The sequence below is a fragment of the Hyperolius riggenbachi genome, chromosome 3 (assembly GCF_040937935.1).
Source record: "Hyperolius riggenbachi isolate aHypRig1 chromosome 3, aHypRig1.pri, whole genome shotgun sequence".
Taxonomy (NCBI): Eukaryota; Metazoa; Chordata; class Amphibia; order Anura; family Hyperoliidae; genus Hyperolius; species Hyperolius riggenbachi.
This window is the reverse complement of record NC_090648.1, coordinates 64833850-64846092: the sequence shown is the minus strand read 5'-3', so window position 1 is coordinate 64846092 and position 12243 is coordinate 64833850. Positions and strand designations below refer to the sequence as shown.

General features: G+C 47.7%; 1 protein-coding gene across 3 annotated transcripts in view; it reads left to right on the top strand.

Annotated features, from left to right (window-relative positions):
• The window catches only part of TMEM205 (transmembrane protein 205), a 73535-nt gene extending 64189 nt beyond the window's left edge, over positions 1-9346 (top strand). For all 3 annotated transcript variants that reach the window (XM_068274245.1, XM_068274244.1, XM_068274243.1), the window contains exon 4: positions 8949-9346. In XM_068274245.1, the coding sequence (XP_068130346.1) occupies positions 8949-9251 (303 nt within the window). In that variant the 3' untranslated portion in view covers positions 9252-9346. The remainder of the gene's footprint in view (positions 1-8948) is intronic.
• The last annotated feature ends 2897 nt before the right edge of the window (positions 9347-12243 follow it).

The window sequence follows — 12243 nt, the reverse complement described above, 5'->3', positions numbered from 1 at the left end:
ATATGAATCCCCAACACCACTCCTCGGCCCATATGCCTCGGCAAACGTATCTTTTTGACTGCGGAGGAGAAATCTCGTCCTGCAGCGCTGCATGCACCGACTTATGTGTAAGCTGACAGACGCGCATTGTTCTGTCAGGATGCACCATCAGTGCTGCAGCTGATTGGTCGGTCTGGATAGAAAAAAGAGAGAAGAAAAAAGACAAAACAATACAAAAAGGAGGAGAAGGCGTCTGCCAGGACATAGGAGCTGCCGCCCCAAAAATCCGAACCCACCAGCTCGTATGCCCTGGCAAACCTGATTTATCCATTCACACCGATCGATGTGGATGAACAAATCATTGCCAGAGTTCTTTTTTGATACAAAGTGTTTGCCAAAGCATATGAATCCCCAACACCACTCTTCGGCCCATATGCCTTGGCAAATGTATCTTTTTGACTGCGGAGGAGAAATCTCGTCCTGCAGCGCTGCATGCACCGACTTATGTGTAAGCTGACAGACGCGCAATGTTCTGTCAGGATGCACCATCAGTGCTGCAGCTGGTTAGTCGTTCGCTCGGTCCACCTGGAAGGTTATTGGATGGAAAAAGGAAAAAAAATACAAACAAAAAACAAAAAACAGGCAAGCAGCAAAGCAATTACTTCATTAACATTAATAAACTGAACTTTTTTTAATAAAAACCTTAACATTGCAAACTAAACATTAGCTTCTTTGCTTACCTGTTTTTTGTTTTTTTTTGTTTTTTTTAACTTACCTCCCGAGGACAAACCTCTCCTCCCCCATGGGACAATGTGCGAAGTGCAAATCGCACAGAGTTGTGGCGAAGTACATTACGCATTTTGTCCCAAGTGAAAGGAGAGGTTTCTGGCAGCCCTGTGTATTACGCTCTCTCAAAACCAGATGTTTGGTTTCACACTGCATATTGACATATCCGGTGGGTCGAGCCCGCCGCACCGTATCGTCCAAAACAGACCTTCAGGGAATACCACAAGAGTAGCATTCGGCCTAGTAATGAACTGCGTCGCCATAGACTAACATGACTTCCGGGCCGATCGAAATTGCCACAGAAGCCACGCAGTAACGTAGGCATGCACTAGTGTTAAGTCAAGCACTTCCGGCGTAGGGGGGGACCGCAAAGTGTGACTTTCGCTAGGCATTTTGCCCTAACGCATCACAGCAGTGTGAAATAGCACTGAGAGACCCTTGTGTGCCTACCGCTGTGTCTGTAGTTCCCTACTCTCTAATAGTGTATCTGCTCATGGTACCTCTCAAAACACTCCCCTAGGCATAGTCCAGGCTGGTCAGGGCAGCGGGGACAATAAACAGTGGTGTCACGCCTTGTTCCAGCCCTGCTGCAGACACGACAGCGTTTTCTTCGGATTCGGTGACCTGGGGTACTTGGAATCGGATAGGCGTAATGCCTTCCATGCAGCCTGCTAGTTGCATCTTGGGGTTGGGCCCGGGCACCTCCTGGATACAGGAGTTCCATAGTGATCTGTCTCTGAAATTGTAGAAACGATCCAGTTCTCCCAGCCTTACTGTAGAGAACAAAGCTGTTGTAAACTGCCAATTGAATTAAATAAAAGGACACTTTTTTATACCAGCGCCTTGTTTTGCAGGATAGTAAATAGGGCGCTAACCTCTGGTCATTGAAGTCCACCCCTCCCATGTTGGTATTATACTCGTGGACGACAAGGGGTTTTTCAATGACCTCAGTTCGCCGTTGAATATGGACTGTCGTGTCTGCGTGAATGGTGGACAGAAAGTAAACGTCCCTCTTGTCCTTCCATTTCACCGCGAGCAGGTCGTCAGCACTCAATGCGGCCCTCTGCCCCCGTTGAAGTTTGGTGGTAATGAGCCGTTGGGGGAAGCCCCGGCGACTATGCCGCACGGTGCCACAGCATCGGATTCCTTCTAACTTTAAGTGCTGATAGAGGGCCACACTTGAGTAGTAATTGTCCACATAAAGATGGTACCCCTTCTGGAACAAGGGTGACGCCAAGTCCCACACAACCTTTCCACTGCTCCCCAGGTAGTCAGGGCATCCGACCGGCTCCAATTTGGAGTCTTTTCCCTCATAGACCCTAAAATAAGATGTATAGCCTGTGGCCCTTTCACAGAGCTTATACAGTTTCACCCCATACCGGGCGCGCTTGCTTGGGATGTACTGTTTGATGCCAAGGCGCCCGGTAAAACGTATGAGGGACTCATCTACGCAGATTTGCTGTTCAGGGGTATAAGCATCTGCAAATTTTGATGACAGGTGGTCTATGAGGGGCCGCATTTTGTGGAGCCGGTCAAAAGCAGGGTGGTCACTTTCATGACAGGTTTCATCATCATTGAAGTGCAGGAAGCGCAGGATGTTCTCAAATAGTGTCCTGGACATGGCAGCAGAGTACAAGGGAACATGTTGTGATGGGTCTGTAGACCAATAAGACCGCAACACATTTTGTTTGATTTGACCCATGTTTAAGAGAAGGCTCAAAAAAATTTTAAGTTCGGAAACTTGGACTGGTTTCCACCGAAATGGCTGGGCAAGGAAGACATTCGGATTGGCGGTTAGAAATTGTGTGGCTTTACGGTTGGTCTCTGCCACGACTAGGTCTAAGAGATCCTGGGTGATGAACAGATAAAAAAAGTCTAGGGGCGATCCTAGATTATCTGTCATCACCTGGACTCCAGACTGGGCGGTGAAAGGGGGCAGTACGGGTGCGGCGGTATCAGGGGATTGCCAATTTGGATTTGCCAGCACCTCTGGTAAACTAGGGGTAGTACGGGCCCGTCTACTTGATGGCTGCGACTGGGGTGTTACTACACGTGCCACCGAACCAGTTTCAACTTCCACGCTGGTGCTCGCCACTTCACCAGGGTGTACGGAAGTACTGGTTCTAGGTCCAGGAGATGCTGTGCTGCCTGCCCCACCATGAAATCTCAGACCAGCACGAGCACCACTCTGCTGCCCTTGAGGCTGATCCTGCGCCACCTGCGGTCCAACGACATGGGGTGTGGTACGGCTGGCTCTAGCCGGGACCTCAACCTCGTCATCACTATCGGTCAGTGAGCCACTGCTCAATTCAGGTACAAACTCTGACCCAGATGATTCGTCGAATGGTTCGTCCCAATCGTCCTCATCCGACTGGGCCATGTACCTGAGAACCTCATCATCGGAATACCCCTTTCTTGCCATGGTGGACTGCTAAATTTAGGGGGTATTCCTCTGAGACTACCCAGAAAAAAGAGCACCTACTTAGCGAAAGGGAGTATTTGAGCGGTAGAAAGCTGTGATCACGGGACAATCACGGGACAATCACGGGACAATCACAGGCCAATCACAGGGCAATCACAGGGCAATCACAGCCAATCACGGGACAATCAAAGCCAATCACAGCCAATCACGGGACAATCACAGGCCAATCACGGGACAATCACAGGCCAATCACAGGCCAATCACAGGCCAATCACGGGACAATCACAGGCCAATCACAGGCCAATCACAGGCCAATCACGGGACAATCACAGGCCAATCACGGGACAATCACAGGCCAATCACGGGACAATCACGGGCCAATCACGGGCCAATCACAGGCCAATCACGGGACAATCACAGGCCAATCACGGGACAATCACAGGCCAATCACGGGACAATCACAGGCCAATCACGGGACAATCAAATACAATCACGGGACAATGAAATACAATGACAGCACAATGAAATACAATGACAGCACAATCAAATACAATGCACTGGGAAGGTGATTGGGGGGGGGGGGGGGGGGTCTGAGGGCGATCTGAGGGTGAGGGGAGTTGATTAGGTGCCCGCACGGGGCAGATTGGGTCCTGATCTGATGGGTGGCAGACACAGGGGGTGACCGATGGGAGGTCAGTGAGTGATTACAGGGGAGAATAGATGTAAACAATGCACTGGGGAGGTTATCAGGGGGGGGGGGTCTGAGGACAATCTGGGGGTCTGGGTGGGTGATCAGGTGCCCCCAAGGGACAGTTTAGGGTCTGCTCTGATGGGTGGTGGTGACAAGGGGTGATAGACAAGTGACAGACAGGTGATAGACAGGTGGTCAGTGGGTGAGGCAGATGTATACAGTAGTATACAGTATACAGGGCTGGGGGTCTGGGGGGGGGGGGTCTGGGGGGATCTGAGGGTAGGGGGGGTGATCAAGGGACCCTAGGGGGCAGTTAGGGACCTAACCTAAATGATAGCGTCGGCAGATAGTGGCAGGGGGTGATTGATGGCTTTATTGGGGGGTGCTTGGGTGCAACTATTGCTGTGCTGGGGTGGTCAGGGGGGGTCCTGAGGGCTGGGGTGGGCGATCGGGGGGATCTGTGGGTTCACAAACTGTTTTCTGCTGCTCCCGCACAGGGCTGCCTCCTCCTCCGAGATCCGTGCGACGAAGAGTGCAGAGGAGGAGGAGGCAGCCAGTATCATACAGTTTGTCATGTAAACAAAGTGTATTATACTATTTCATTGGCCCAGATCGTAATTTTAAACCCCGCCGGCGCTGCTAATTGGCCGGCGGGGTATCGGGCAAGGTGGGCGGGACCTTTCGCCGCGGGGAGCGCGCGTCATAGATGACGCGATCGCTCCCCGGACACGCCTTAAGGACCCGCCGCCGTCAGGCGTATTGCGGTCCTTAAGGCATCCACTTTGCCGCCGCCCATGGGCTGTGGGCGGTCGGCAAGTGGTTAAACAAAGTGCTGCATGCTGTAGTTATACTGGGCTAAGCCAAGTTAGACTGTTTGCACATGTTCAGTAATGTTGGAGGAGGAGGTCTCCCCTCCTCCTCCGCGGCGAGCCACATGGCTAATTAATATTCACTGCACTGTGGTGACTGTGGTGGGACTGTAGTGTTGTCCGGATCATGAACGAATCGTTCATTTGATCCGGATCTTTTTTGTGAGTCTAATCATCCGGATCATCACAATGAAAGATTCGGTTCACAGTGGATGTCTGTCTGGAAGAAACAGGAACACAGAATGTACAGTGCAGGGAAAGTCCTGTCCTGCTAGTCATTTCACCCAGTCTGCTTCCCTAGCAAAATGATTCAGACGATTTGGTTCAAAGATCCGGATCTTTTCAATGATCCGGTTCAAATGATCCAAATCCTTAAAAAGATCCGGACTTCCTATCACTAACCTGGAGTGGCTGCTTTGAGAGCTGCATAACGCAGCTCAATCTGAAGTCCAACTTCAACACCACCATGCATTGCGTTAGGGGCACGTTATGCGACCATAACCATGGGCGTCCGCACATATGGCAAAACCGGGCATCTGCCCAACCCTGGCCGCCCGCTGCCCCCCCCCTGGCCGCGTGCCAGTGCAGCCAGCAGGAGGGGAGCAGCGCAGAGAAGAGAGAGAGCTATGGGCACAGTGGGGAAGGGCGGACGTCTCCCCCCCTTCCCTCACCTTAGGAGGCTCTCTCTCCCTCGCTCCAGAACGAAGTGTGCAGTGCCTGGGCAGCGAGCGGAACTTACCTCATCTCGCTCCTGCGCCGGAAGTTCCGGTGCCGCACTCTGGTCTGGACCAGACCAGAGTAGCGGCTAATCCATCCGGCGCGTGCGACGAGACGAGGTAAGTTCCGCCCACTGCCCAGCCGCTGCACACTTCGTTCCGGAGGGGAGAGCGAGCGAGGGAGAGAGAGCCCCCTAAGGTGAGGGAAGGGGGGGAGATGACCCCCCTTCCCCACTGTGCCCATAGCTCTCTCTCTTCTCTCTGCTGCTCCCCTCCTGCTAGGGCACACCTGGCTACTTATTCTGGGGACATATACCCCTGCCTACATATACTGGGCACATATACCGCTGCCTACATATACTGGGCACATATACCTCTGCCTACATATACTGGGCACATATACCTCTGCCTACATATACTGGGCACATATACCGCTGCCTACATATACTGGGCACATATACCCCTGACTACATATACTGGGCACATATACCGCTGCCTACATATACTGGGCACATATACCCCTGACTACATATACTGGGCACATATACCCCTGCCTACATATACTGGGCACATATACCCCTGACTACATATACTGGGCACATATACCACTGCCTACATATACTGGGCACATATACCCCTGCCTACATATACTGGGCACATATACCCCTGCCTACATATACTGGGCACATATACCCCTGCCTACATATACTGGGCACATATACCACTGCCTACATATACTGGGCACATATACCCCTGACTACATATACTGGGCACATATACCCCTGGCTACATATACTGGGACATATACACCTGCCTACATATACTGGGCACATATACCCCTGCCTACATATACTGGGCACATATACCCCTGCCTACATATACTGGGCACATATACCCCTGGCTACATATACTGGGCACATATACCCCTGGCTACATATACCCCTGGCTACATATACTGGGCACATATACCCCTGGCTACATATACTGGGCACATATACCCCTGCCTACATATACTGGGCACATATACCCCTGCCTACATATACTGGGCACATATACCCCTGCCTACATATACTGGGCATATATACCCCTGCCTACATATACTGGGCACATATACCCCTGCCTACATATACTGGGCACATATACCTCTGGCTACATATACTGGGCACATATACCCCTGCCTACATATACTGGGCACATATACCCCTGGCTACCTGTTCTGGGGACATCTTTACCCCTGGCTACCAGTTCTGGGGACATCTATACCCCTGGCCACCTATTCTGGGGACACCTATAGACCTGGGGCTACCTATTTTTGGGGAACCACTGCTGTCAGATTGAGTGGGCAGCACGGTGGCGTAGTGGTTAGCTCTCTCACCTTGTAGCGCTGGATCCCTGGTTCAAATCCCAGCCAGGGCACTATCTGCAAAGAGTTTGTATGTTCTCTCCGTGTCTGCGTGGGTTTCCTCCGGGCACTCCGGTTTCCTCCCACATTCCAAAAACATACAGATAAGTTAATTGGCTCCCTCTAAAATTGGCCCTAGACTACAGTACTTACACTACGTAATATAGACATATGGCAATGGTAGGGGTTAGATTGTGAGCTCCTTTGAGGGACAGTTAGTGACAAGACAATATATATACATACACTGTACAGCGCTGCGTAATATGTCGGCGCTATATAAATACTAAATAATAATAATAATAATATTTTGGGGAACTGCTGCCAGGTGAGAGGTGTCTACCATATTAAGGGGGCATTCTGCCTATTTATGTGAAATGCTGTCTATTTATGTGCCTCATGACTGCTGAATTTGTCTTGTTGGGGGCCTCATGGTTACTGACTTTGTCTTGTTGAGGCCTCATGATTTGTTGGGGGCCTCATGATTGCTGAATTTGTCTTGTTGGAGGTCACATGATTGCTAACTGCGAGACTATGGAAAAAGCTGAATCATCATCATATGAGACAATAGCATTAAACCTACTTTTTCCGCTTTTTAAAACAGAAAATGAAACTGGGAGTTCTAAAAAAATGAATACATTTTTCAGGAGTACGATGGATGAAATTGTTTATCTTCACAGTTTATTTTCAACTTGGATTTTCCATAATGTTCATGTATGAGTTAAAACGTTTGTATTTAGTTTAAATTGCTGTTGGCACTTTGTGATAGTAAAGTGACTTTGCAGTTTGGACACTCGACCTCCAAAAGGTTCGCCACCACTGTCCTAATCTATAGTCCCACTATTGCTTAGTTCATGTAAACTTGTCTCCACCCACGACCACACCCACATTCTGGTTCATGACCACACCCATTTTTCGGCGCGGCGCGCGTAATGACGTAGCCCCGTTTTTGGGCGCACATACACCACCCCAGACTTTCGGCGCGGCGCCCATGACCATAACGTCCCCTAAAACGCAACGTCTTGGTGGGAAAGTAGCCTTAGTCATGCCTTCTTTGGCCTTATAAACACAACAAAATCTTAAGCTGGAATAAATTAACTAAAAAGAAGAGGAAAGTGTACTGTAATACATACAGTAAGCCATTACTTATGCTGCAGTAGCACTGAGTCTTTGTGCACAGCTCAGTGTGCTTCCTTGCTACATCTCTAAACTGAAATGTGAGATGAGCAGGCAGATAGCAACAAAGGAGTAGAAGAAGGCGGGGCTGACCTTATTCAGTTTCCTCTAGACACCTGCTTATTGCGTGTATTTGTAGCTCCAGCCCTGTATTCGTTGCCTTCTGTGCCTATTGGCAGATCCAGCGATGTATCTCTGCCTACTGTGCCTATTGGCAGATCCAGCCCTGTATCTCTGCCTACTGTGCCTATTGGCAGAGCCAGCCCTCTATCCTAGCCTACTGTGCCTATTGGCAGAGCCAGCCCTGTATACCTGCCTACTGTGCCTATTGGCAGATCCAGCCGTGTATTTCTGCCTTCTGTGCCTATTGGCAGAGCAAGCCCTCTATCCTAGCCTAATCCAGCCCTGTTTACCTGCCTAGTGCGTCTATTGGTAGATTCAGCCCTGTATACCTGCCTACTGTGCCTGATGGCAGATCCAGCCCTGTAAACCTGCCTACTGCGTCTATTGGAAGATTACGTCCTGTATACCTGCCTACTGTGCCTATTGGCAGATCCAGCCCTGTATACCCTGTATACCTGCTTACCATGCCTATTGGTAGATCCAGCCCTGTATCTAAATAAACATGCATATCTAAAGATGGATTTTCATGTCACAGCAATTCCTCTTACTTCTATTGTGTCTCACCATTCCTGGTCTTCTGAGATTCCTTGTAGGGTTGCCAACTCATCCCTTTAAATACTTACACATTTAAGTTATACAGGTTCTGGGGCTTCTCACACATAATCAGTGCCTAAACTGCCTCTAACTAGCCACAAACATGTATAATTCATAAGTGTCCGTATTTAAAGGGATGAGTTGGCAACACTGATTCCTTGTCTTACGCTTATTTTTTATTTCCCCCCAACAGATCGCTCTCTTCTTCACATCGCTCATCACGTCTGCTCTGAACGCCCGCTGGCTCTCGCCCGCCACCACCAGCATCATGCATAAGATGTACAGCATTGAGCGGGAGCACGGCCTGGGAAAGGGGGTGGGGCTCAGCGCTGATGCTGAAGGCTACAAGCGTCTCAAGGAGAAGGATCCGAAATACCAGGCCTTGCGGAAAAGCTTCCTGCGCTACCACGGCATCTCGTCTCTGTGCAACCTGCTGTCCTTGTTGTGTAACGGAGGCAACCTCATATTCACTGCCCTCCTGCTGCCCACCCTGTAGGGGGCGCTAGGGTGACTGCAAACTTCCTTAAAGGGAACCTGAACTGAGTAAAATGATTTAAAATAAACACATGACGTAGCTGCAAATGAATATTACATACTTACCTCACCGTCAGTTCCTCTCAGAAGCTCACCATTTTCTTCTTACTGTGATCCCTTCCAATTCTGACAATATTTTGTCAGAACTTAAATATACCAGTTGCTGTCAGTTATATATCAGTTGCTGTCAGTTACAACTGAATGTGTAAGGTAATGTCCATGTTTCCCTATGGCTCAAGTGGACGATGTTACAGTTTAACAGTGTGCTGACCAGGAAGCTGTTATGGGGTAATGGCCATTTTCAAAATGGAGGACAGAGAATTCCATTAATCACAGTGTACAAACAGGACACAGGAGAGGAGAAAGAGATTGAGGAGTAGACTACAGGGGAGGTAAGTATGATGTGTTTATGTTTATTTTGACTTTTCATTTTCAGTTCAGGTTCTCTTTAAAGAGAACCAGAGATAAAGCACCCTCTTGTATTTTACCTTATAAATCAGTGGGAACATGACAGTAAACACCTAATCTGCTCTTTGTTTCATTGTTCTCTGTTTAATCTGACTGTTATCACCTCTATTAAGAATCCCCGACTGAGCACTCAGTCTAGCTTTGCTACGGAAAGATTATAGATGAGTCTGTCTTCTCTGGTGTCTTTTCAAGCCCAAGCCTGCCCCCTTGTGGCTCTGCTATAATGACTCAGCTATAATTATTCCCTGCAAAGCCAGACTGAATGCTCAGTCAGGGATTCTTATCACAGCTGGTAACAGACACTTTTAGCAGTGAGGATGAAACAGAGAGCAGGGTAAGTGTTTTCTCTAATGTTCCCACTGATATATATGGTAAAATACACAAGGGTGCTTCGTCTCTGGTTCCCTTTAAAGGCAAATAGCCTTGAGTTGATATCAATATTATGAAAATTGTATTCAAAGTTATGCAGCTTGGAAATCGACCCGCTGTATTTAATTGGTTTATTACCAAGCTGCATACAATTTGCATCAACTCGTAATTATTAGCATCTCATTGACCATTTATTTAAAGGAGAACTCTGGGGGTGTCACAAGTAAATCCTGAGTTATATGAGTTACAGCACTTTGAATTTAAAGAGGATGTGTGGTGACAATAACACAATGAATACAAATGTCGCTTACAAGAATCATTTATAAATGATTTAATCAGTGTTTGCCTATTGTAAAATCTCTCCCTACCCTTATTTGCATTCAGAAATGTTTCACTCGTGGTGACATTATTAGTCCTGTCAGGTGCAGCTCTGCGAAATGTAAGTTTACTGAGAGTTCTGAAGCCAGTGCAAAATCTACCTGGACTCCTGAATAATTTACTGCATTTTCTATATTTCTCTACAGTGCCTCTTTTAGAATTTGGAAGGATCAAACTATTTAAAATACATTACATATTCCTATTCAGGGCCCTAATAAATGACGCTTCACAAAGTTCTCCTTTAAAGTGAACCAGAGTTGAAGCACCCACGTGTATTTTGCCATATATATCAATGGGAACATGACAGTAAACACCTACCCTGCTCTCTGTTTCATTCTTCTCTGCTAAATCTGCCTGTTATCAGCCTTGATAAGAATCCCCGACTGAGCATTCAGTCTAGCTTTGCCTGGAATGATTATAGCTGAGTCTGTCTTGTGTGATGTCTTTTCAAGCCCAAGTCTGCCCCCTTGTGGCTTTGATTTCCTGCTATTTATCTTCGTAGCAGCAAGGCAGAGCCACAAGGGGGCAGACTTGGGCTTGAAAAGACCTCACAGAAGACTGACTCAGCTATAATCATTCCAAGCAAAGCCAGACTGAATGCTCAGTCGGGATTCTTATCAGGGTTGATAACAGGCAGATTTAACAGAGAAGAATAAAACAGAGAGCAGGGTAGGTGTTTACTGTCATGTTCCCATTGATATATATGGTAAAATACATGAGTGTGCTTCGTCTCTGGTTCTCTTTAAGTTATGGTAGATGGTGGATGGCTGAGTCATTGGCCAACATCACATGAATTAAATGTAGACACAGATAAAGAAAACAACAGGCACTGCAATAACAGAAATTCAATAGGTATCATCGAATGGAATGCTGTAACACTGGCTGGGTCTGCGATAGTCAAGGATAGCGTGCTCTAATCCGCAAAAGATACAGAATATATATGTCACATTGGAAGAAAGTGCAGATTGGCACATGCAATTCTCCTTTGTTAAAACACAGCTTTATTGTGTCCGGCTGTACATCGTTAAAAAACAGGATAAATTCCTAGTATTGATAAGAAAGTTCCTACCCAGTCCAGTATCCGGTGGGGTGAAGTGGGAGCGGTGGCTTGCCTGACGCACGTTTCGCTCGTAAGAGCGTCTTCTGAGGCTCTGCGCACACCTCAGAAGACGCTCTTACGAGCGAAACGTGCGTCAGGCAAGCCACCGCTCCCACTTCACCCCACCGGATACTGGACTGGGTAGGAACTTTCTTATCAATACTAGGAATTTATCCTGTTTTTTAACGATGTACAGCCGGACACAATAAAGCTGTGTTTTAACAAAGGAGAATTGCATGTGCCAATCTGCACTTTCTTCCAATGTATCACATGAATTAAGTGGTGATCTCTCCCGGCCAGAGTTCCCGACTCCGCCTACTTATAGCAGCCAAAGTGAGGTAGTTTTCATTTATTTCACAAAATGGGCAAAGCTAGCGGAGAATTGTGCTAAATCTGCAACAAATCTAAGCTCGCCAGCATCCGCCCATAGCTGAAAAATCAGGGACCAAATATGCGCCGAAATAATTTTTCAGTCGTATTTTGTGTGTAAATTTTTTATAGTTTTGTGCAAAAAACTTTAAACATGCTGCCTTGTAAATCTGTGAGGAGATTAAATCTGTGTGATTTGTAAAAAAAAAAGTACACTGCTTGGTTATTCATGCTTGCTGGTTTTGTTTTATTTACTTTATAGAAAGAATAG